Source organism: Myiozetetes cayanensis, unplaced genomic scaffold (assembly GCF_022539395.1).
Source record: "Myiozetetes cayanensis isolate MyiCay16 unplaced genomic scaffold, myiCay2020 scf4, whole genome shotgun sequence".
NCBI classification, from domain to species: domain Eukaryota; kingdom Metazoa; phylum Chordata; class Aves; order Passeriformes; family Tyrannidae; genus Myiozetetes; species Myiozetetes cayanensis.
In genome coordinates this window covers 36,577,148-36,603,812 of record NW_026087631.1, presented here as the reverse complement: position 1 = coordinate 36,603,812, position 26,665 = coordinate 36,577,148, and the positions used below count along the sequence as shown (strand labels likewise).

Below are 26,665 nucleotides of genomic sequence, written 5' to 3'. Positions count from 1 at the left end.
GGCATATTTAAGTGCTAAGCCTTTCCTTGGTCACACTTGTTCTTTTCCCACATTAGTTGCAATGCAACAAGGAATTGAATTCTGCTGCAGCAGAAGTCCTTTGGATTTTCGATGTTAGACAACTGAAGCAATTAATCAAATTATTCTCTCTAAATATCTAGCAATTTAATGATATCTTGAAACAGGTTAATTACATTCTGGGAAAAGATAGCTATTCTGGATTTCCTAATGCAAAATTTTTTGCAGATACAAATATGTTGGAAAAGAAGTCACATCTCAAAGTTATGGGCACCAATGATTTGATTAGAAATAAGTCTTGGTCTTGTAACTCTTGGTAAAATATTTCCTGTGGGACAGCAGATAATGGAAAGTTGCACCTCCCCAAATAAAGAGGTTTTAGATTGAATCAGGCTGATAACAAAACAGATTACTTCATGTCACCCAGTAGTGTTCTATCTCGCAGGATAAGATTATGCACACCCTTTGCTGTGTGATTACAGGGTTCACAGTTCTGAAAAGTAGTGTTAGTACCATCCTGAAGATATGGTATTTGGAAATTATTTTCAAAGAGTTGACCAGAAAACAAACAAAAAACAACAACAACGAAAAAAGTAGGTTTTAGACCTATGGGTGTTTTGCTTTGTTTCTTACTTAGTTTCTTCTCTGGTTCCTTCCCTCCAACTTCTGTGTTCTCTGCTTGTTCCCTGGGTCAGAGATTTTATAATCTGTCTCTAGTTAGCCAGTTCCTACTTGTATTTCTGCAATGTTCCACTTTGAGAAATATCCCCAAATAAGTAAGACCCAGGATTTGACACTGCATTCCGTGCTACGCAAACAATTCTGCATTTCTATAGCATATTGCATTCATAGTTAACATGGGACAAAAGAAATATTTGAGCTTGGTCTTTTTAGCACAAAAGGAATTGTTTATTACTAGGCAAGCTCTGAAGAACAACAAAGGGCACTCTCCAAACCTAACAGGTAGGGAAGATCTTTAGCCATGGTATTTGTACATGTCAGTGCCAACATTTTGCAGCTGAAACTCATGTAGGTGTGAACAGGATACAGATAATAGAATCTTAGAATTGTAGAATGGTTTTGGTCAGAAGGGACCTTTCAACATGTAAGTCTACCCTCCTGCCATGGGCAGGGACATCTTTCACTAGGTCAGGTTAGTCAAAGCCCTGTTCAACCTGACCTTGATCACTTCCAGTGATGAGGCACTCACAAACTATTGTTACCAACTACCTATCTCCAACCCATTTGTTTTTAAATTCTACTCATCTTTCCTTGCATTTATGAGCTACATATTGCTTGGAGTTTTTGTAGATTCAGTCCAATGTTGAAGTGGTTAAAAAATCAATATTTTGTCACAATTAAGAGAAGTTCCTTTACAGCTGCAGTGTAACAAGAATGGAGTCCTGTATTTTGTTGTCTTCTCCTATTATATATAGCTGAAATTGGAAATCAGATTCACCATATGCTAAAACACAGCAGGAAAAGAAAGGTTTGTTCGTTAATAATCACATGGTATTCCTATTCACCATACTAGCTAGAAAAATGTCTCTCTCCCTGTTTTCAGTCCATTATAGCAGTGTCTAGATAGTATCTAAAGCAAAACCCCCCAAAAATTTCAAGGAACTGACATTGTAACAAAATCCAGTAAAGCAGCACAGAATTATTTTAAATTAGTTTATTACTATTTTTGTTCATTGGTTGAAGTACACTGAGCAGGCTAACAGATTGGGAGTTTTCTGATGCTTTAAAGAAGCAGTTAATAAATATAAGAACTTTTAATAGCTGTTTTCATTTGAAATCTTCAGAAGCAATTTCTGCTTCCTCTTGACAGGATAACTCATCACCAGCACTGTTATCTAAAATGAAATTTATCAGGAGATAAATAGCTGAAAGTTACTCTCCTGAGTGCCTGCCATAGGTAGTCAATATGGTTTTATAGCATCAGTAACTTGTAGCATGAACACAGTAAGAAATTATCAGCACCTCACATTTTGTCCTTTCTCTTCAAAGAGTTTGCCGTCTACAAAAACATCAGAGGTATTAGCCATTACTCTCATCTGAGAAGATGCTGTTAATAAAAACCTCACCATTCTAACTTGTATCATAGTAGGCAGTCTTGAAATGACTGAACCATGACACAAATTGAAATTATTCATACATTGGAAAAAAGTCAGCAATTACACTAGTACAACACAAAAAACACATTCTGCAAATCTGATGACAATATGCACAAAGGGATTTTATTATTTCTAAAGCTTAGTAACAAATTATAAAGTGTTCTTATTATATTATATAGCAACATGCCTCAAAATGTATTGAAAAGAAAAATAACTAAATACAGAGTATTTCTTATAAAACTTGCAAGTATATGCCTTTGAAAAATTTGGAAATTCACAGGCATCACCTCCCTTCTTTCCATTGCTACAATTTGCCTGGGATAGGTGTTTCCCTATGATATTCAGGATGGATACACTGTCCTGAACTACATGCTTCTTTGTATACTAGACACAAAATAGTCTTTCCCACCTCATTTGTAATCCAGTCCCTGGAATGTTCATGTTCACAGTTTGATAATGTACTTTATGGTAATGAATGTGTTGGCTCATTATCCTGCCCAGAGGGCAAGATCCAAGACTTAATTCACTCTGGGAGTAGCAGGGAAGTGGTTGGCATCTCTTTGTAGAAGGCACAGCATTGTCAGAGTGTAAACAAACAGAAGCATTCACTGGATGAAGAACCAATCTTGCTGAGCCTCAAGGAGAAACATGGGGCCAAGAAGCTATATTGTGCATGAGAGGTATTGTGGTGTCATCGAGAGGTATGAGGCAACCGAAACAGCTGTGAAATTGAACCTTCTTTTCACCTCCACGTGAAGAGCTCTGTTGTAGGTTTGGATTCTGGCAAGTAGGACAAGGAACAATTAAAAAACTTATAGCAACTGTTGGTGTTTTTTGGGTGTTTTCAGTTGGTTGAGGACTTTTTATGTCAAAGCACAGAATCACATTAGAAAGCACTTTTTTTTTCCTACAAGTATGTAAATCCTCTCTTTCAGATTTAGTAAGTAAGAAACTAGTTAGTAAGTGAAAGCATGGAAGTTTTCATTGACAATCTCACTGTAACTTTTTAGATATAAAGTGCATGATATATAACAAAGCTGTTAGTTAAAATACCATCCAGACTCTTTCAGATAGCAAAATTCCTTTGTCTTAACCATAATAATTTGAAGTTGTAGATGCTGAAATTATATTAGAATCCAGGGAAAACAGAACAAAAATTTAAACCACTGTCATACCACTAACAAAGCTATAAATCAATGTTGTCTCTCCCTTGAAACTGAGATGTGTAATATATTCCTGAAGAACAGTTAGTTCAGAAAAAAATATGACACTTAGAGCTATCTGATATACTTCTGTATGTTCACCACTCTTCAAATGGTCTACTGACAACTGCATAAACATTTTCAGATAATATGCTCACATTTACTGGATGGCAATATTTGATGGGATGACTCTCCGAAGAGGCCCTTCAATTTCTTCTTCATCTCTCTGCTGGTTTTCTTATAGAAAAATAATTCCTTTTCCAGTTGCTGGACTTTTACTTCATACCCTTTCAAGGTTTCTGCAATACCTTCACTCTCTTGTTCTAGAAGAAATAAAACTAGTTTAAGAACCAAATGTCAGAAATCAAGATGCCGAGCTAGACAGAGTATGTCTTGTATCTTGATGCGCTTTGCTTGCAATGTGCACATTTTATCTAGAATGACACAGGATCAAAAAGGCCATGTCAACCCTGCTTGTCAGTTTTAATAGTATATAGAAGATTAAGATCAGCAGGAGCAGTGTATTTCTACTTTCCAGTATCAGTGAATTCAGTAGGAAAATACAACAATTCTGATACTTCTTTAAAAAAGATTCAATTTTCTGCTCATGCACACACCATGTTTCTGTTCCTCGGCATCCTACATGACATCAGAATTAGTGACAGCCAAAATATATCTCTGAACATTATTCTTTTATTTTTTCAGTTGGAATACAGTATTTCTATGTAGTGACTGAAGACAATACTTGCTGCCTTTCAAGCAGCAGATACCTTTGAAATTATGCAATATCAACTGTAATTTTTTCTGGTGTTCTTTGCGCTGGAGGGTGAGCTGCCTGTCACACTGCAACTTGATGTGTCCAAGCGCTGATTCTAATTCACGTATTATGTTTTCCTGGTCCGTGGCCTTCATTTCCTGTTCTTCAATCTGCAGTTTTAGTTTTCGTTCAGACTCACGTAGGCCAACAATCTAAGAAAGAAATACACTTATTTTGATTTATCAAAGCATTTTAAGAAAACCTTTTACCCTTCAGTGTAATAGATGAAAACATACAAAACCAATGATCTCTACAAGCTTATGCTGGAAACAGACTTGCCATTGCTACCAGCTGACACTTTAGAACTGGACTGTGTACATTTTGATCACATTGACTAGTGGATTTTTTAATACCCTGTACAAAATTTAAACTGAAACAACAGTGCTTTCCTGATTCTGAAAAACTTCCAGCTTGCATCCTGCAGACAACTTACTTACAAAATCATCGAAGGTCACAAAGACACACCATATCCTAATGCATTTCATTTATATGTTTCCAGATATCAGAATAATTCTTCAGTATGTAGCTGTGCACACTGCAGGCAGTGTATGCAAAACTAGTTCATACTGAATTTAGAAAAAAAAATAGAAATATTAGCCTGAGTTTTATGAAGCTTTCTGAAAGCCTGCAGTCAGGAAGAATTCCAATACACCACCACTGTTCAAATATGCTGCTGCTCTGAAAGTTAGCAACAGAAAGCAATGGAAAGGGGGAAGGAAATATCCAGATTTGCAGCACCTTTCAAGCTAATGACCTCAAAACAAGATATACAAAGTTAACACACAAGTATATTATTTAGGTTAACATAAAAATTAAAATACGTGAATTAATAGCAGATCTATGTAACCTGAAGAGATTTTCACCAAAAGTTTCCTAAATTTACTTTTACTTCTTGCTACCATTTTCTAGAACAGTAATATAAAATGGGATAAAATATTACTCATTAGCCAAAACAAACCTTGTTGAAATAACTGATGATAATAGCTCTGAGCTCAGCAGCAGACAGGGAAACTAGTTTCCCTATTACGTTATTCTCACTCTGTGAAAGACTCTGAGAAGAGGACCTAAGCAAGTGCTGGCGATTATAAATACTTTCATTCTTGTAATCAATAGCAGCCTCTAGAACTTCAATTCCTTCTTCTAGCTGGAAAAGGACATGTTCTTCCTACGGAGAAACACATGAGTGAGATTTTTCTTAAGAAAGCTTAGAATTATTCTTTCAAGACATCTTTAACTTCACTCTCAAGAGCAAAACTAAACTTAAGGGTAAGAAGAAGTGGTAGTAGCACAGACAATGGAGCAGGAAAAACAAGAGGTAGAGTGCAAATCTAGAACATTTGTCTTTTCCTGACATAGTACTCCTACCACGATACAGAGATTGATCAGATGAAAACCAGATGTCATGTTTCCCCTTTTTATCCTTTCCTCATCCTCACCATAGTTTGACTTCTGCTATTTTTTTTTTATTTTTCTTTTTTTGTTGTGTTAGTTTTTATAGGTCAGTAAGGAGTTTGTTGACCAAAACTTGTGTAGGGAAGTGGCAGAAACGAGTGGCCTGAAGCACTCAGATTTATTACATCTTCAACATAATGATTTCAATCCACTCAAGTGTGGGCCATCCAGGTAATATGACTTATTTTTGCTGTAAAAATATGGAGTCCTTCAGGTGAAGTTTGTTATTCCGCAAAATCCTATGAAAATATTAAGGGGATGTCATTATGTGAGCACATTGCTTGTTCTATGTCATGACATTAAAATACCTGCCTGTGATAAACTGATGATCTTCTAGTTCCCTTATGCTCATGATATGATTCTTAGACCAGTGGACTTGGCAAGCCACTTATCTGAATTAAGTCTCTCTGAACCTCAGCTTCTTTCATCAGCATGTAATTGGTGCTACCACAGCGGTATTCTAACATTGCTCTTTACAAAAATGCCCAACCTCAGTTCCTTAGTTCTAACTTCTCTAATATTTGGAGACATTTTGGGTTCTGATTGGAATGCCTTATTATCCAACACTAGTTAAAACCGATATTTATCTCAGAGGTGCTTACTTACTTCAGCTGACAACACTTTACCATCTCTCAGTTTCTCATCCACACTATTTCTCCTTCTGAGCAGCTGATCCCTTTCCATGTGGAGAACCTGAATTTTTTCCAAAATGTCTGTCTTGTCTTCAGTGGTGCTGCTCTGAAGCTGCATACTTTTATCACATAGCTCCTGATCCAGTATAGTTAAGCGAGTAGACAATTTCATACTGTCTTTGTTTAAGGCCTAAAAAAAACCCACAGCAACCACAGATATAGGATTGAGATACTCCCTTTGAGTAAGAAAAAAAATAGGTGAAACTAAAGTGAAAAAATTGCTTGCTTCTTACAGTGGAACCCCATTTATTTTGAGCAGACAGCTACCATAAGATATACAAAAGGTGAAAGAAAACAAAAACACTCAAGGTGCAGTTTTCTACATACTAAAAGTTAAAGAGACTAGTCATTATAAGTGACAATACTTCAAGCTCAGTTCAGTTTTGCTACTGAAAAATAAATATTGCAAGGTATCTTCCTGTCATGTTCTCTAGCCTGCAAAAGGACTGAGTCATATTCATAAATGATATCATATCATGGATATATTAGTTAATGCTCTGCATTAACAGAACTCCACAGTACAGAACTGTTTGGTTTGGTTTGATTTGCAATTTCAGGGAGAAAAAGTGATTAAAAATTATTGTCTGTGTTATTTATATTTTAAATGTTGATTGGTCAAGCCACACAATATCTACATCACCTTTAAAGACACTGGTTACTTGACTTGAGCCTCCTCTGCTATCTTGTCTGTCTTCCTTGCCTCCCCCTTGCCTTAATTTTCCTAAATTACCTGGCTAGATCTCAGTTTCTTGATTTCCAGGTGGCTTTTCTCTTGTAATAATGCTTCTTTTTTGGCTACAATGGTTTCTCTTTTCTTTAAATCTTCTTCTAGTTCTGCTAACTGTTGGTGTTGTTGAAGAATTCTTTCCATTTCTTCATCCAACCACTTCTTTTGCTCTTCTAATTTCTAAAGTTTCAATAGAGATCCAGAGAGCATTAGCCAGGACCTTTTGGGTCAGAATTTTATTATAATATTTACCTTTTCTATAATTGCTGATAAAGCTGTAGCAGACATTGACATTTCTAACATTAACTTTAATTCTGCTACAATATCTTGATTAAAAATAATACAGAAACTGGACTGACTTAACAAGGAACTCAGCAATGTTATATTACTACATCTCATATAAACAAATTTGTACCAGATGCATTTAAGTAAAAGATATTTTTCTTCTTAGAACAGTTATATAAATAGATGTCATCTACCTAAGCACAGCAACTAGCTTTAGAAGGTACCCTGAGAGTTCAGCTAGCCCATCATCATTGCATTATAGTTGCCCAAGAACGGCTCTTTGTGGAAAAAACATTAGGTGACAAGAAATTGTGATGCTGAAAGAATTAAAGACAGTAAATGGCATCTCTGATCTTGCTAGTGTAGTCCATTAAAAATTTATTCTGAATCCACAGTTTATCAGTGGATATAGTCCTGGCAGGGCTTAACAATTGCATTTATTTAACTTTTAAAACTTCTTTTCACCTTTAAAGACTTTAGGTAACTCAGGTTCCAGTGTCCGCATTTAAATAATGTAGGTGGCACCACTGCATAGAATACATACTTTTCTAGCCCTGTTATGAACCACCAGAATCAGAGACCACAGTAATTTATGTCAGAGTAGAAAACCAAGCAAAATAAAATCCCCAAACAACCCATGGAGCATTTATAACATTGCACAACAAGATCACCCTCAAACCTACTAGACAACCAAACTTGTTGAACTCTTGGGTCTCTGAATCAGCATTTTTGACAAATTGTAGGGGGAAAAAAAAGACTTTTAAGGCCCTCCTTTCTTTCTTTCATTCAAAAAGAGTAAAAGAGATGCTAGATTATATTGCCATTTATTTGCTACAGCAAAAAAGAAGACAAAACTATGATGGAACACTCTTTTTCCAAATAGTTCACAAAGATATATGACTAGGGGTGAAAAAAGATTATTTTATTTCAGGGCTCACACATATTTGGAATAGATTAACTACCTGTAGTTCCTGTGGAGTTCCCACAGAGTTATTTTTCTTCTTTTTGAAATCAGCAATTTCTTTATCCTTCAGCTCAAGGATCTTCTGTTGTTGCTCCATCTTAAGTTGAAGTTCCTATGAACAAACAAAAAGGACCATTCCTCCTACATCAGTCAAATGCATTTAATGTCAGAGTTCACATAAGTATATAATCTGAAATACTGACCCTAAATTTATCTGTAAAATTGCAATTCAGAACTAGACATCACGTAATAAAATGAAAAAAAAAAGCTGAAAGCAAAAGGCAAACTGAAGATTTATATGAAAATGTTTATAGACAATTTCTTAAGTGCAGTTATCAAGAAAGTTATTAAGTTATTACTGAAAATTTTTGAAAGCCTGACAGTATAATTTATTGTCTTTGAGGAAGCAGGGACGTCTCATTCTTTGTCATAAAGAAACAGGAAAAATCCTGCCTTAATTTGTTGCTGGTTCTGCTGAAGTTCCACTTCTAGTTGCTTCTTTTTTTCACTCTCCTCATACAGTCTCTTCTTCATCTGGGATTGCTGATGCTTCATCTGAGCCACATTCTGCTCAAGTTCTGTTGCTTCTCTCACACTTTGGTTAGATAAGGAAGCCAAATTCTTAATGTCTTGCTGCTGCTTCTGTAAGGTCTGAATGTTCATGTCAAATTTTAGTTAATACCAGGAAAACTTGTAACTAAGATTCAACTTCAATCTTTATTTTACTGAATTTTTAGAGTCAGCAAGGTTTACTAACTTCTGCCCAAACAATCTCTTGATATTCCTGTGGTTTCTGAGCTATCTGGTAAAGTCGCCCAGGCAGAAAAAAAGGTAAAATACAGTTCATGCCTGGTAATACAGTGAAAGTAATAAAATCTAACAGCTCTAGAAAATGTGCAGAGACATAACGGTGCCAGAATGCTAGTTCTGAGCTCAAGCCAAATACTTTTTTCCATATGAAACTTTTCTGACTACCATTCTAGGATAGAGAGGCACAGAGCACCTAAGCTGGCCCTACACAGAATTTAAATTTAGGTGTAATAGAACTCAAAAATAGAAGGTCAGTGTCAAACAAGTATGGCTGTACTGGGCCTGGTCTTAGAAATGATCACATGAATTTACTTAGAGTTGGAATTTATATAGTATTTTCATAAAACATTGATTTTATTTATGGCAGGTAATAAATTTGTAATAGACTCCTCGTATAGGTTCTTTTATAAATAATAATAATGGCCAGTCTTCGCAAGCGAAGATCCGGGGAAGGTCTTTCCACCTTCCAGCCTGCGCATTGGATTTTTTAGGTGAGACACAGTGTGCGCGGAACTGAGCCCACCCTTTAATCCTAAGGTTCATCTGCCGGGGCCAAGCGAGCTTGGACGGTGGCAGCGAGGTCCTTAGGACGTAGGTGGGTTGCCTTTAAGGGCTAACGAGCCCCACCTGCCCGGGAGTGGCCCTGACCGGGAATCGAACCCGGGTCTCGGCGGTGATAGCGCGGCGCCTTTACCACTAGACCACCAGGGGAGGTTCTTTTATGATACTACATATAATGGTGTATGGACAACCTATATCTCCCACTTCTTTTATGTCTTCTTACCTACCAAAAAATATTGTATGTATCTAACCATGTATATGTTAAATAGCATTCTGAGTATAATTGTATTAAGTTTTTATTAGCTACCTCAATCCACCAAACTTCTAATGTGCGAAACAGGTGAGAATTTTACAAGCAGAGTGTTAAGGTTCAGATATGACAGGGAGACAGAGATTTGCAAACCTTAATGGTCAGATCAGAAATACCTGCACTTTCATCTTAGCGGCATCCATCTTCTTCTGGAACTCTTTTTGTAACTTGACTTTCTCAGGAACATCTCTCACCTCTTTACTGTCCAGCTCCTGAAGCTGCTTTTGTGTTTCAGCCAGTTCCATTTTGGCCTGCTCAGTTTCTTGCTCCAGTTTAGTTATCTTCAAAGAATATTGACTACTTACAGACTGAGCATCCTTACCTTAAAGACAGCATATTCAAATAGTTTAAAACCTACAAGATAATCAGTTGAAATGTAATATTCAATTTTGTAGCTGAATCATTACTTACTTTGTTCTGGCTAAATCAGCAATTTCTGATACAATTTCCAACACTAAAGGAACATGCAGTTCCTTTATTACTCTGAAACGGACATAAAGGAAGGAGTCTTATATATGTCTTTTTTCATGAGTCACCTGATATCACCAAATAAAGTGCCACCTGACTGCCAAAGTTAAATTCTTCTGCCTATTGTAGTGTTTGCCAAAATGGCTCCCTGTATTTCCTAAATTTGGGTGGGTTTTTTTCCAGAATATGCAATTTGTTTATTACTCAGCTTTAAGCTTAATAATTAGGAAAAACCTTGGACAGTGTTTCTACTCTGTGACTTCCCGTTTGGTGGTGGGGCACGGAATCTTTCTCAGTGCCGAAAGACAACAGCAAGAGAAGGAAAGCATAGGAGAGGAGTGCGATTGAGGGAGCTGAGCAAAGAGATCCTTACTGTCACTATAAGGCTAGTTTCTGTATCAGGACAGATGTGAAAGCGATGTAGGCTAACAGGAACACTGACATTTTCCCTCATCCACTTCCAACTCCTGTCTCTCTACTGTGATAAAATACAGAAGATACAGGGATGTATTTTCTCCCCTATCCCAGACACCATACGACAAAATCCATGAAGAGATCAGTAGCACTGAGCTTACATGAAAAATTACACTATTGTTGGATAAGAGCAATAATCAACAAAGTACAAAAAATATTTAACAAATACATTTGCATATCATAGCAGAGTAGGCTGTAATGAAAATTTACAGCCTTCAGTGCAACCATAGCAAATAATTAGCCAAAGTTATTAATCTAAATTGTTAAAAGTATTCTTGTGTAAATAGGTAAAAATTAAGACACACAGGACTTCAGGTTTTTTGTGGCTTTTCTTTTGATTCTGAATATCTTCACTCCAATCATCCCAGTTACCTGTTCTTACTAATTCCTTAATAAGTTCCTCCTTCCTTTTGATATTAAGTGCAAGTTCTCTTATTTTTTGCTTGGCCTCAGTGAATCTCAACTCTGAGATCTTCAAATTCTGCATGTTAAAAACATGAATTTTCTGGAGGCTGTCAATCTCTTCACCTTGAAAAAAAAACAAAGCAGAATGGAGATAAAAAATCTGGAATACCTGCTGTATCCAAAATGTACTGCTCTGGAACACTATCTGTGTGGAGTGCTTCCACATGAAGTATAAGAATCAAAAGGAGAGAATAGCGCCAAGAGTCTTTTCCCTGCTATGTGTCTAAACACGAAAAGAAACGTATACACTTTATTTCAAGATTCTAAATGTGAGGAAAAATATTCCTGAAAGCATTTCAGTGCATTTCTGGTAGGATAAGAGAATCCATTTTGTTTCATTGAAGAAGTACTAAGGATTATATCTAACTAGCTTTTTGGATGACAAATATTACATGAACACTAAAGCTACTGACATCAGTTTCAGAAAGGGAAAGAAGAATAGAATTTTGAAAGCCTACATTGAACTGTAAGTAAAAAAATATTTGTATCAAATACACACATTTTGCTGGAGCAAATAGTTACATGTGCTAAAGACATTCTTGCATATGCTGATACTGTAATAAGATTTGCTCTTATGACTTCCATTTTACCTGTGGCTGTGTCAATCTGTAGTGCAAATTTGTTGGATAAACCAGACTTGTTTATTTGACACTTCACGTCACTTAGATCATGGGGAGAGCACAGAGAAACCTGATTTTGTGTCCATGTTTGGTTTATGGAATGCCTAAGGAAGAATGATAAACATGCTAAACTGCAAATTTAAAAAAAAAGGGATATAATTTGCTTCATGCAAATTATGTAATTTGCTTCATGCAAATTATATGATCCTAACAGAGAAGAATTCCAAACTTACCACTGCATTTGTACCTTCTTTCCCATCTATGCTCCACACCACCCACAGACACACCATCCCACCCCACTTCCCCAGTCTTCAAGGTAGACTCCGGCCTCAAACCAAGGATTATGCAATATTTGTTAAACCTATGTTTATTAAACTTATTTTGCAATATGCCCCATTGGTCCCACAAGTTTACCACAAGAAACATTACAGACGGTCTCATATCATGGCAGGATCAGGCAGTAATTCTACCTTTATACCTATAGATTTGTCTGTAACAAAAGTTATAGAACAAAAAAAAATTACTTTAATGAGGTCTTCTCTTTGCTGCCTGTATTTTCTTCCTCTTCATCACTCTGATCAGAGAGGTGACAGTGAAGGACTTTATCCTGATCTTCTATTTTGCTCAGTATCATCTGTCTGCGAGCATGGAATTCTGCCATTATCCTGTCCAGTGAGAAGGCACAGGGGCCAGTATACACCTGCCAGAAAGCACACAAAAATAGTGATGGGTAAAACCAGCTGCAACAATTTAGTAATTTTTTACCGATATTTTTAAAAAAATGTTTCAATTTAAAATTCTGACATCACCTGAACTTGTAAGCAAAATTAGAGGTTTTCTCTAATAACTCTGAATACCTTTGTAACAAAGTTTTGCAAGAGCTTCAAATGTGAAAGAAGGCACTGTTAGCAACTTGTTATTCCACATATTCAATATAGTGGTAAAAATAATAATTCATTTTTGTTAATGTTTCATATTTGAACCCTCAAAACCCCCAGAAAAACACCAGAAAATATTAGAGCACTTGTAAGTAGGAATTATAAGTCTGAATATTGTGGATAATTATGGCATAGCAAGTGTTGCAAGACAATAATTTTTCAGAGTCTTTAATGAGAAAGCTACTGTCATGTCGTGTCTAATTATTTGCCCATAACCATTACAAAGTAGAGGGGGAAAAAATGTAACATTTGGGTAGACTTTACCTTTTGGGTCTCTGTACCTGAAGGTGGGTGAAGGAAGCGTAGCAGATTTTTTGTGAGTGGGACACTGTAGGGCCTCCTTGCAAATGTTGGCCCATCTTCACAAGCACTTGAGGTATCTAAAGTTTTCGCATCTGTAATCTTCTCTAATTTCTCTTTTAGCTGATCAATAAGCATTTGCTGTTCCACCATTTTCTCAGTCTCATGAGAAAAAAAAAAAAAAGGCAAAAGTGAGCTCTGTATCATATTCACCATTTCTAAATTCCATACAAAGGTCATGAATTTTGTAAATCACTCACTGACCCTAAATTATTCTGCCAGGCACAGCAAATTATGTAACAAATTGAAAATGCTATGACATATCATCAATCAACTCACACAACAATGCCAATAAATTTTAGACAAATTTTTTTAAGAAAAATCTATCCTGATTAAGTTACATGAGCCTATCTAGGCATCTAGTGAGAGGTGGACAACATAATTAGCAGCTCAAACTTCCTTTATATAGGTGTTTATGGAGAAATAGAAGGGGAGTTCAACAAAAACATTCAAATGAAACACATGGTCTGAGTCTTATGAATTAAACATGTATATGGGCTTCCTCTTCCTCTTTGAGCACTTCCACTTTAAAGATTATTTGTATAAATAAACATATACATGCACGTGATCCTAGGATCACTTGCTGCTTTTTTCTTCCACCCAGCCTCAGCTTTTGTTGATAACGATAGTTTGGAGATCTTATCTGCTTCTCCTACAGCATTTGCTGTATGTTGTTCAAAAGTATTTATGTTATCTAAACTGATTTATCCACAAGGCCAAGACTATATACATTTTCAATTCACTTTCTTCCTTTTGATTCTTTTTTAAAATATGGTTAAAATCTGGCCTTGCAACAATAGAAAAGTTGGAGAATAGCTCATGATACATTTTGCATTCTCCCACTTTGAGTAAAAGTTTCTATTCATTCATATGTTGTTCTCTTAGATTGAAAGTTCCTTCCAAACACAAACATACAATGCTGTTGCCGTTATGTCATGATGGTCCAATAAAATACACAAGAAGGCTGATTCAGGGCAACATAAGAAAAGGCCTCCTTTATTAAAAATCCCAGCTCTTTTTATATCATTGTCAAAAAGCAGCAAGCAAGCAGCGAGCAATCAGCAAGCAAGCAGCAAGTAAGTGGCAAGCAAGCAACAACATCCTAATTGGCCACTCGTCATTACTGATACACTTGGTAGCAATCGTGAGACACCTGGAGATGCCTAAGGACAAGGCTGTAGTTCTCACATACCAAATCTACGGACTCACAGTCCACCCTCACTCCCCAATTAGCCTATGTGTAAAACTTACTTATTTTCTAGGCCACACTCGAAAGTTTCCCAAGTCAATCTCCTCTTCCAGGGAGCTAACAGACCCGCTGTTAACTCCTACACAATGCCTTACATATTGACATTGTTTTGGAATACAATATATATTATTCCTATGTTATAGGAAGTAGAATATATGTATGAATATCACATTCATTATAATTTTGGAAGCAGCAACAGCAAACTGATTGACTAGAAGCTATTATTTAACCCTTTTAAGAGTCTTTGTCCCTGGTACTATTGTACATACAACCCCACAGTGTAACACCCAAGCTATAACTATGTATGTTTATAAACATTTAATACCTAATACTTGTTACTTTTAAAGTTTTTATTCTATTATGTATCATTAAATTACATATTCCTGTGAATACAAATTAAAATATTTGACAAAAGTACTTGATTTTCATTATTCTATCTGTTTTTACATAGAAATGGCATTTTAGTGAAATAAATACCAAAATAGTGCTTGAAAGCTCCCAAGCTTCTCTGCTGTCTCTGATACTGAAAGAGTCATGATCTTTTACCTACACTGTTATAGAATCAGTTCATTAACTTTACCTTATATCCTCCAGTATTTATATATGCATTATCACAGTGTTAGTTGACACTATGATGTACAGATTAAAAATAAAAATATAGACAGAGGTGACAGAAAAGAAAGACAGAAGAAAGTGACAGAAGAAAGAAAAAGATGATGACTAGTATACTTACCTTTCATTCATTGACTATCCCCAAGCCATCAGTAAAGAAGAGGAGAAAGGAGAAAAAGTATAATAAGAAGAGCACTAGCTATCCATGTTTATGCTTTTCTCTTTTAAAAAAGTTATATAATAATTTATCTGACATCCATGTGACAGGCAACACCAGGAGATTGTTAACTATTCTATCTGTGGTCTTCTTGATCTTAAAATGTTACGCACATGAAAGCCATCTTAATTTCATTAGCAAGGACAAGATCTAGAGAAGGAAAGAGGCAAGTAGCCTCTTTGTCACTTTCCATTATGTCATTCAGTTTTCTCTATTAGTAAAAGATCAGAAAGTTAGAATAGAATTCTGGCTTATAAACTCAAAAGGGAATAATACTCTAATTCTTAATAAAGGTATAATAAAATAAGTTTCTATGCAATCTTTCAATTAAGGCATTCTGTAGGATATTTACAGTAATTTTTAGAGTCTAAAGAATCTTTCAAAGTCTTTCAAATTCTAATTCATTACTTGTCCTGAAACTACTTAACAATAATACAAATCTGGGGAGAGGGCTATGTGTTATGCTTCAGGAAGCATGGAGAGAGTGAATGATTCATCTCAGGTTACATAAACTTCAGGAATCACATTATTGTGGTTGACCCAGAGGATGAACCCAACTCATTAAGTGGTACAGCTCTAATTCAATCAAAATGTTTCTAATACTGACTGGCAGTTAAGTAAAAAAAAATACAGGGACCTGTTGAATGAATTCACACAGTGGAAGGATGGTTCAATACAGATACATGTGTACCAGTGGAAAAATACCTGTAATCTATGTGTTTCTTGAGCCTCCTTTAAAGATTCCAGTTGTTCTTCATTTTCCTGTAGTAATGTCTTTATCTTATTCTGTAGTATCTGCATTTCACGATCCTTCTGACTGAATACTTCTTCATCCATAACTAGTGCCTGCTAGATAATACAAGAAAAGTTCAGCTGGGGAAAAGGAAGGAAAGTGGAAAAGCTGGCAAATGAATCAAAATAAACAAAAACCTCATTTGTTGTTAAAAGCCATGATCAGAACTGCAAAATTTTGAAGTATGTATGGCAAATTGTCTAAGTGAATATCTGCTATTTCTACCAGTTATTTTTTCACTTCATCTATTGATTTTGTTCTGACAAGTTTCATTCTTCCAGTGGGAATAATTTACTCATAACCAAAGCTCCTTCACTGAAATGTATATCTGAATTCAATTATTCTCCTTAGCATGCTGTTACATGCAGACACAAGATCTCAGCATCTTGTGATTAATACATACGTCAAAAGAAAAAATAAGAACAGCTGCTCTCATTCTGAAACTCAGATAACAGCTTAAAGAAACTGTAAAAATACTTCTTCAGGTGTTCTTGTGAATGAATAATTCAATACTGATTGAAGGAGACTTCCAAATGTTACTCTTCCAGGAAGCCTGTAGAAGCCAAATGCAAAATATTGAAACATAATGCCAACCCACAAATCTTCTCATTCCTGTTCTTCCTATTTTTAACTCCACGAGTCCTGGTAGTTGAGGCACAAATTAGTTTGGCTGTTAGTTATGACTAATTCACTATGTCAGTATTTTAATTTTGTGCAAGACAGTATTATACAGGTAATCATAGCTGTTAGAAAAGAAATGGGTATGTACACACAAGAATGGGTCCACTATTAGCTATTAAATCTGCCATATACAAATGCTGTTCTACAATCTGTGCTGTCTCATTTATTTTAGCCTTTCCTTAACCATCTCCTCCTGGCTGTGGATGGCACATTCTCCTGGGGAAATTTAAGTTTAAGCTAAGCTCACTGTTTTGAACCTGGAAACAGGGGGTTAAAATAAGCCACAGAAGACAATGAGGAAGCAAGGAAAAAGTTGTGACTTAGATTGCTTGAGAACAAAGAAAAGACAATATTTGTTTATGTAATTGCCTGATAACAGTCTACAGACATGGCAGTTTGGTGTGCAAACTAAAAATGGGTTGATGTTACAAAATTCTAACTTGTTGGAGCACTGTCTCCTTCCACTACACAACAGACTCAAATTAGTTGTTCTAGCATTCATCTTATGTCAGAACTTCACTCAGTTTCCAACTAGTGTACAGTTGTTTTAACATTAATTTGAGACTGTTTATCATACAATAACCTGCATTATTTCTTACATTTTGTTATTCATAATCAACATTTTAACTCAGCTTATCCAAAATTTGTACTTCCTAAATGTATATGGGGATGTTCCCAAGAAGATTTATTTATTTGATCATGTTTCAGTTCTGCCAGGAGACATTACCTCGCTTGAGAAGGCTGAGAGCTCTTCTCCCCATAGGTCATTGCCTAGGACTACTTTCTGCTGTCTGAGAAACAGCTAATTAGAACTAGCAGCAGGTAGGGACCCTTATGGGACATCTGCATGTTAAGACTCACATATCTTGTTTTGAAATTCTCACCTCAGCTAGAAAACCTTAAAGAAGCAAGAGTTGATACTTAACACAATAGTAAGTGTTAGAAAACTGATTACACAAAGAGATCTGTAAATAGTTTAGAAACTCAGTTAGTTAAAGGCACGGTAATAAAAATTAAATACAGGAATTTTTTTGTGAGAATATTGCTGAAGAAATACAAGTTAGGAAAAGCTCAATAAGAGTCACCACTGGAGGCTGCAGGTGGCTGACCCTCTTCTGATCCCTCTGTCAATCCCACAGTCCCCAGCAATGGATCCCAGTTGCTGTTTCCCTACCTTCTAATTCCAGACTGTTAACCTTACTACTGCATCTCTAGAGCAAACAGGTAGCAATTAGCTCATCTTGCTGTCAGACAAAATCTTTACGCTCATCTTGCAGCCTGGTCATGGATAGGGACCAAGTATCTTCCAGCTTTCTATTATTTCTGTTTCTTTGCTTTCCTGTCCTGCTGCAGAACAGGCTGCCTCTTCTGATTCTTCTTCTCTCCTCCTCTGAACAGGAGATGCTTCTTCTCTTACTAAGTTGACCTCTGCGTCCACTGTTTCTTCTTGACTACAGGAGTGATTATTAGAGCTGAGGGTTCAGTCTCTGGTTTAGTGTTTTGTTTGTGTGGCCTCAGAGCAAGAGACTTCCTCAATGCCTGTTTGTGGGCTTTTAGATCAGGAAAACCTCTTGCATTTCTAAGAGCACTGGACAATGACTTTAAAGGCATGGGCCAGGTCTGACACAGCTTTTCAAGTAACTGTGTTTCACCTCCCCTCCTTCAAATGATGTATTAGTTTGATGGGTTAATAAGCCTGTTCAGGCACAAAATCCCAAGCTGTCAGAGGTAGCAATGACGCTATGCACCTTCCTAACTCCTCCCATACACACTGATACTGCAGGGATCAATCGCCTTAGAGAATGTTCCTGTGTGGCATCCCCAGTTTAACCTTATGAACAATAATCGAAATCGGGATCACAACACATCACTATAAACAGTCTAGTTATAAGAGGATACTGAGGGAAATTAGAAGCCTATAGGCTTTAAGGCTATAAAAAACTATCCTGGAGGAGAGGAAAGGATAAATGTCATTTTTCCCTCTCTCCACAAAATGTCTCTCAGAGAAGAGGGGAAAAGTATAGTTGCTGGTTCTTGGTGTACTGGAACACCCACAGTGCAAGACCCAAATACCAAATCAGACTGATGGCTGATGTTTTTTTCATAGGTCTCCCATGGAAAACAGAGTGATAAACAGCACACAAACGAGGTAAATCTGAAAAAAGTCATTAATGTCTCCTCAAGGCTGTTGTACAGCTAGAAAAGAATCAAGCATGTTATTATTCAAGGAAGCACACAAGTCAGCACCCAAAGCAGATAGGCAGCTTCATGACCTATAGCACTCACTCAAATAACAACTTAACAGGTGTAACAGCTAGAACTTTAATCTAGCACACTCAAATCAAATCTGTTATTATCTTGAAGGCCTTCAGCCACAGGTTGGGTGCCAAAAAAGACCGTTGTGGGTTAACCTCAGTAAGTAGCTAAGCACACACAGGTGTTCTCTCTCTTCCCACCCTCAGTGGGATGGGGGAAGAGCAAAGGAAGAGTGAAAGGAAGAAAATTTCTGGGTCAAGATAGAAACTGTTCAGTAAGTGAAGGTGAAGTGGTGGAGAGAAAGAAAGTAAAAGAAAACAAATGACGCAAAGGCCATCACCCACCACCTCCCAAGGCTGACTGATGCTCAACCAGTTCCCAGGTAAAATACAGCTAATCTCCCTAAATATTCTACTCTCCCTTTTTATTGCTGAGCATGATGTTGTATGGCATGAAATATCTCTTTAGATAGTTTGGGACATTTGTTTCCACACAATTTGTGAACCCCCCAATCTATTCACTAGGATTGCAGAGCCAGAAACAGAGAATGCCTGTTGCTGTGCAAACACTGTTTAGCAAGACCTAAAACATTAGTGTGTTATCAGCATTTTACTGGTTACAAATCTAAAACATGGGACCCTAAGAGCTGCTACAAAGAAATTAACTCCACCCCAGGCAGACATAGCATATCAGCATAGCTAAAAACAAAAATCTAACAGATAAAACAGCTCAGCCCCAGAGTCATCTTGAAACTGATTAGCCATTACTTTACTTACCTCTGTCATCATTAGGATGACCGTCTATTCAATGATGCATTAAAATAAACGTATGTCCCCGTATGTAAATTTAAATTGTCAAATTGTCAGGTGACATCTTTATACATATTTCAAATTTGCATTCAAGGTGTGGCAGATTGCTTTTTCACTTAGTTATGTAAATAATGAACTTATAATTAAATACCTGGCATTTCTTTAGTTCCTTCTTTAGCTGAAGAATTGTTACATGATGTGGCTGTGGGTCGGTCTCAGTCTCTGTGTCAGTTTCCTGGACAATGAGAGCTTCCTTTCTTACTTTCTGTACCATAGTAATCCAGCTCTGCAACCTGTCCCGCTGACTTCTTCTTAAGCTAACGTCATCATTCAAATCAAGTAGAAGGCGGAAAGCTTCATCTACACAATTTCTGTAACTGAAATACTGAACCTGAAGACGGGTGAGCTGCTCCTCGAGTGAATTGATACGAGGTTTTTCTTCATTTAAGTTGTGTAAATACTGATTACTGCCCTGCTGGTTCTGCAAAGCGTCCCGAAGCAATCTGATTTCAAGTTCCATTTCATCAATGCGGTCTTTTTCAGGGTTGTAATTTACTACCGGTTTATTTCTAATGTTTTTGGCTCTGTTGGCATATTTAAGGGAATTTAAAGATTCATCAAAGTCCAATGAGGATGGACTTATACATGTTATCATAACAGTCTTGGCATTTCCTCCAAGGGAGTCCTTTAAAATACGAGTGATTTTAGCATCCCTGTATGGAATATGTACACTTTTCCTTTTTGGGTCTCCAAGGGCACTGATGACATTTCCCAAGGCCAAGAGACCACTGTTGATCTGAATTGATTCTTTGAAGCGTTCACCAGTATTTCCAGTTTTTGCTACCCTCTCTGATCCTGCCAAATCCACAAAATGAAACTTCGAAGCAATCAAATCCCGTGCAGCGTCAGTATTTTTTTGAGACTCTGCAGCTTGCTTCTGACAAATACTGATGGTAAAAATGGCATGAGATCGACTAGAGTGCTCATTCATCTGTGTTGTGCCTGTGTGACGAGCTGCATTGCCACTTTCCAGCAGGCTTATCACTTCATCTGCACATTCTACTTGGAATTCTTTAGCGCCAACAATCACTTCAAACACCGAAACAGGTGAAAGTAAGAATAATCCAATTAATTCTAAACTCTTCAGCAAAAGTTTACAGTAATAACTATAAATATATATTAGAGAAACACACAAGCCTGCATTATTAGGAGGTCATAGCATATAGCTATAGAAAAAGAAGACACCAATATGTGAAAAGCATGAGATGCAACACATCTGAACCCTGCAGATATTTAATATATGGATGTATTGTGTCATAGCATTTGAAATAGTATCTTAGACACAAGACACAACTCATTTAGACATTGCACATTGCCTTACACAATTCACAGTCTAGTGCTAGCTGGAAAAAGTATGACCAAAGTCAGCTGAAAGGATATTTTGCCAGTTTAAAAAAGAAAAAATACTAAAACCAATAAGATTTTTAGTAAAAATGATTCCTGGACTGTGGTAAGAACAGAATTTCTATCCTAAATAGCTTGGATAGTTGAGTCTTTGGGATAGGTCAGTAACCTAATAAAGTACAAGTGTGCTTCTACCAAATACTCCTACCAACCATATTTTTTGTCATATTTTTCTTTAAATTAATGATGGAAAATGTCCTAGCACAGTCTACTGAAGCTGACTCAAACAGTACTGAAGAAGAGAAATAGTGTAACATGTATAGTGGGATCGTTTTTAAGCAATTACATGGTATGCAAGATTTGTGCTAAATTAGTGCCTTCTTCCAGCTACAGACAAGAAAACCATGACAGCTCAGTAAAGCAGTATAACAATAGTAAACACAACAATTAAAATATAAACAAACAAACAAAAGTCAAACCTAAAACAGATAATACAGTTTGAGAATAAAATATCTCCAATGAGGATTCGTCTAGCATTTTCATGTGATGAACAAGATACCTAGAGGGTGTTAATCTCAAAGCCTCCAAAAATATCTACTACTACTACAAAAATACCTACTCCTCTTAATGAAGAGGTCTCTTCCACTCATTTTATAGTGAAGAGGGCAGATATTTACAATAAAGGGGTGTTAACAATTATAACTTTGAAGGGAGAAGCAATGGTTTAATCTTAAAATACTTATTCCAGTGAATAATCACACACTACTTTATTTCTAGACAGAATTTGCAGAAGAAATAGTTGCGTATTTACTTTATCATTTGTTGCCATTCCCATCCATATTGATACATCCGTATTACTCACAGGCGTCTAACCTCAAAACTGCTTCAAATAAGTTAAACTGAGTTTATATTCTGAAACTTCACTATTAGCATTAGTAATGAATGAGCATTTTCATGAGAAGGCAAAAATAACTTGGAGAGGCAACTGAAACCCAACACATCAAATTTTAGAGCTGAAATCCCACCTGTATTTCCCTTCTCATCTTCTCGGATATGTAATTCTTTCACAGAGGTCTCCAGCTCCAACAAATCTCGAAGTTCTTCCTTGTAAACCTCTATATAAGATACTTTCACATAGAAGTTAATATTAGGGTTTTCAGAAATATGCTGAAATAATTCCTGAATAGCTCGTGGGATTATGCCTTTTTCATCCACTGCAACAGACGCTAAAATACAAGCACAAGTGTCACAGAGGCTGCCAGTTATTCTGTCACATAAATTACAAAGACTGAAAATTGAGAGAAGTCTGTGAGATTTGGCACTCAACATTCTAGAGCACAAGTCCTACGAGGAGAGGCTGAGGGAGCTGAGGGTGTTCAGCCTGGAGAAGAGGAGACTCAGGGGAGACCTCATCACTCTCTACAACTCCTTGGAAGGACATTGTAGCCAGGTGGGGGTTGGTCTCTTTTCCCAGGCAGCTATCAGTAAGACAATAGGGCATGGTCTCAAGCTCTGCCAGGGGAGGTTTAGGTTGGATATTAGGAAGAAATTCTTTATAGAGAGGGTAATCAGGCATTGGAATGGACTGCCCAGGGAGATGGTGGATTCTCCGTCCCTGGAGGTTTTTAAGATGAGACTGGATGTGGCACTCAGTGCCATGGTCTAGTAACCACAGTAGTGTTGGATCAAGGGTTGGACTTGATCTCAGAGGTCCTTTCCAACCTGTCTGATTTTATGATTCTGTGATTCTAAGAAATCTGAAGAGCACAGTGTTCACAAGGATTTTTGTAAATATTTATTTTTTTCTGTGGGGCAGAGTATTTGTTTGCATCCATTATTAGGATTCAAAGTTAAGGTCTAAATTACATGTTAGAGGCCTGAAAGTTTTGAAAAATATGGAGTCTGTTTTAAACCTAGACTCCTTAGAGTAAGATTTCTTCTTTATCCTTACTCATTAAGGTTGGCAGTCATGAGATCTCAAGGGTTTGAGAAACTATATATTCTACTTAAATTAAAATCATCAGTACCTTGATGAGACAAAATTTATTACCAACATTTACAGTAGTTTCCTATTTTTTCCAAGTAGACATGGAACACTAACACCAAACTCTATTTTTGTTTTTTAAATATTTGGAGTAGGGCAATGTTTCCATTATTAATTTGTGTTCTTTATTCAACAATATGGAAACTGTTTGTCTATGAGAGGATACCAAGAATTTTTTCACCAAAAATCTAAAAGGTTGGTCATATCTAACTATGAATTTAGTAAATATATTTATAAAACTAAAAGCTTGTCATTCCTGAGCTATAAACAGCCTTAGATTGTGACACTCACTACCTAAACAATTTGGCTAGCAATGCTACTTAGAGGAATATTAAATATGCAATCAAATTGCTAATGGAGGGAATACAAATGATGTTACAACAGTAAGCAGAATAAAGAAGGCAATGGTATGAAGTTCAACAAGGCCCAGTGCCAGGTCTGGCCCTCAAGTCACAACATCACCATTCACTGCTACAAGCTGGGGGAAGAACAGCTGGAAAGCTGCCTGGCAGAAAAGGACCTGGGGGTGCTGGTTGACAGCAGCTGAGCATGAGCCAGCAGTGCCCAGGTGGCCAAGAAGGCTTGTATCAGCAATAGTGTGGCCAGCAGGACCAAGGCAGGGATCATCCCTCTGTACTCGGCACTGGTGAGGCCACATGGCAAATTCTGTGTTCAGTTCTGGGGCCCTCACTTCAACAAAGACATTGAGGTGCTGGAGCATGTCCAGAGAAAGGCAGCAAGGCTGATGAAGGGTCTGGAGCACAAGTCCTGCGAGGAGCGGCTGAGGGAGCTGGGGTTGTTCAGTCTGGAGAAAAAGAGGCTCAGGGACGATCTTATTGCTCTCTACAAACCACCTGTAAGGAGGATGTCGCCAGGTGGGGGTCAGCCTCTTCTCCCAGGTAACAAGTGACAGGACAAGAAGAAATAGCCTCAAGGTGCACCAGGGGAAGGTTTAGATTGGATATTAGAAAAAATTTCTTCAGGGAAAGACTGATCAAGCATTGGAACAGGCTTAATTGTGGACTTAGCAGTGATAGGTTAATGGCTGGACTTTATGGTCTTATGGATCTTTTCCAATCTAAATGATTCTGTGGTTCTATGACTCTAAATAAAAGGAAAATTTTAATACCTACCAAGAGATTTAGAATAATCTATTTATATCCATTTGGAAGAATTAAATCAATTAAATAAATTTCTTTGATGTCACAGAAACGTCTCTCAAAAAAACCCAAACAAACAAAGCCAACAAAGAGTGAGCAAGCAGACAATTAAGTACCTAATGCATGAATTTTCAAGGTAAGATAAACACAGGAAAAACTCGAAAACCACTGCATTTCAGAAACAAATTCTAGTTTAAGTTGCATTTTACAATGTGGAGTGTGAAAGAGCAATTTATAATTTTTTTTTCTTAGATATTTTTGATATAGCCTAATTTATGGATAAGGCTTTAGAACAGTGTAATTAATCACATTAAAAAAAAATCACATAAATTTTGAAGCTTTTTTCCTTACCACACTTTATTTCATTAACTCTTAAAATTCTGCTGCATCATCTACTGTGTAATAAACATTTAACTTGCACAAACACACTGCTGGCCAGTTTAAAAAAATAACCTACCAATGTGGTCACCGCCGATGGTGTAAGTCTTCCCAGAACCAGTCTGTCCATATGCAAACACTGTAGCATTATATCCCTCAGTCAGAGACACTAGAAGAGGCTTAATGCAAACAGTATAAACTTCTTCTTGGGTTGAGCTTTTGCCAAATACAAAATCAAAAGTGAAGACATGGTCCTTTCCAATGATAATCTGTTTTGCATTTGGGACTAATCTGACACACACTTGGTGGTTATGAAGTATTTCTTTGGAAAGCAGAGGTCTGACTCGGACTGCAACTTTAACTGGGATCTCCTCCATGCCAGACTCCAGCCCTGTGCTTCCCACTCAGTGTTCACATAGTCAGCAAGAAATCTCTTTCTACTGCTTTGTTCACATTATTCGCAGTTGTCTGCAACTAAGAAAAAAAAGTTTTCCACATTATATAATAAATAAGAATTAATTTCCTGAAATAGAAAGTTGACATTTCCTAAAGTTAGAACCATTACAATCTTGAAAAATACCTGATAAAAAAGTAGCTATATAAATGTTTAATCTATTAATTTCCAAGCTAGCAGACTTAAGCCTGAGAGTTGTCTGATGTTTTATTTGAACATAACACAGCCATATGAAGCAACTATATTGTACGAGCTTGTTAATAGACACTGTTGATAAAGAAAATGCTTGCAATGAATCCTCTCATTTTCCTGTTCCTGCATTCATATTGCATAGGCACCATAAATCAGTGGAACAGAACCTTTTACTCCAAAAGTTGTGTGTATACACCTGAGTTTTAAAACCCTCTTCCACTTATGAAGCACCAAACACTTGTAACTCGACAAGCACAGAGAAAGAAGTTGTGTTACCTGTGAAGGAAGTGTGATTTTAATGTATCTAGTTACTACATGTAAAGCATTCCTCTGATTTTAATCTCCACGTTTAAGCACATACGTGGGAGGGAAACCCTATTTCAGGGGGATTCTATTTTATAAAAAAATGTGGGAATATGAAATATTCCCAACATGCCAAAGCCACAGAGATACTTCGGTGTGGATGCATCGTTTGCCCTCGACTGCCTGCCATAACGCAGGAGCAAACACACTGCCGGGATGTTGTGAGGGCGGCCCAGAACATTCTCCGTGTTTACCGCCTCTCCAAACCTGAGAAGGAGCCGGGAACGGGATCACGCCTGGGTGTCGGGAGCCGCCAAGGGCCGCGGAGCCCGCCGTCCCCCGGCTGCCGCCGCGTGTGGCCGTGCCGCCGGGCCGGTGCGGCGGGAGGGCAGACGAGGGCAGGGCGGCAGCGGCGGCCGGGCCGGCGGGGCGGGCGGCGGGAGGGCAGGCGAGGGCAGGGTGACCGTGGCGGCCGGGCCGGCGGGGCGGGCGGCGGGAGGGCAGGCGAGGGCAGGGTGACCGTGCGGCCGGGCCGGCGGGGCGGGGAGGGCCGCGCCCCGCGCGCTGTTGCGGCCCTCGCTAGGCAACGGCGCCATGTCGGCACCGCCCGCGCCGCCAGCGCCCCCAGCGGCCGGAGGAGCCGGGCACGGACGGGCCGCCACGGCCGCCACTGGCAGCGCTCCAATCCCCCCCCACCCCGTCCTTGCCCAGTTTTGGGCCCTTCGGTCAGTAAGCACTTTGATGTCCTGGAGCGTGTCCAGAGACGGGCAACGAAGCTGGTGAAGGGTCTGGAGCACAAGTCCTACGGGAGCGGCTGAGGCAGCTGAGGGTGT

General features: G+C 37.7%; 1 protein-coding gene across 7 annotated transcripts; it reads right to left on the bottom strand.

The window, feature by feature from the left end:
• Positions 1–1,678: 1,678 nt before the first annotated feature.
• Positions 1,679–26,167, bottom strand: KIF27 (kinesin family member 27). Of its 7 annotated transcripts, none has more exons than XM_050329693.1 (18): positions 26,100–26,167; positions 24,963–25,357; positions 22,327–22,527; positions 20,049–20,986; positions 16,064–16,207; positions 13,185–13,382; positions 12,507–12,682; positions 11,953–12,086; positions 11,270–11,425; positions 10,072–10,277; positions 8,728–8,925; positions 8,273–8,386; positions 7,029–7,205; positions 6,213–6,428; positions 5,113–5,319; positions 4,108–4,306; positions 3,496–3,660; positions 1,679–2,915 (listed from the first exon to the last, which is right to left on the bottom strand). In XM_050329693.1, coding segments are annotated over exons 2-18 (3,729 nt in total). In that variant the 5' UTR covers positions 25,261–25,357; positions 26,100–26,167; the 3' UTR covers positions 1,679–2,913. The 7 variants fall into 7 exon arrangements, with proteins under 7 accessions (XP_050185650.1, XP_050185651.1, XP_050185649.1 ...); XM_050329694.1 differs by lacking the exon at positions 26,100–26,167 and adding an exon at positions 25,806–26,073; XM_050329692.1 differs by lacking the exon at positions 26,100–26,167 and having other exon boundaries at positions 24,963–26,073.
• Positions 26,168–26,665: the final 498 nt, after the last annotated feature.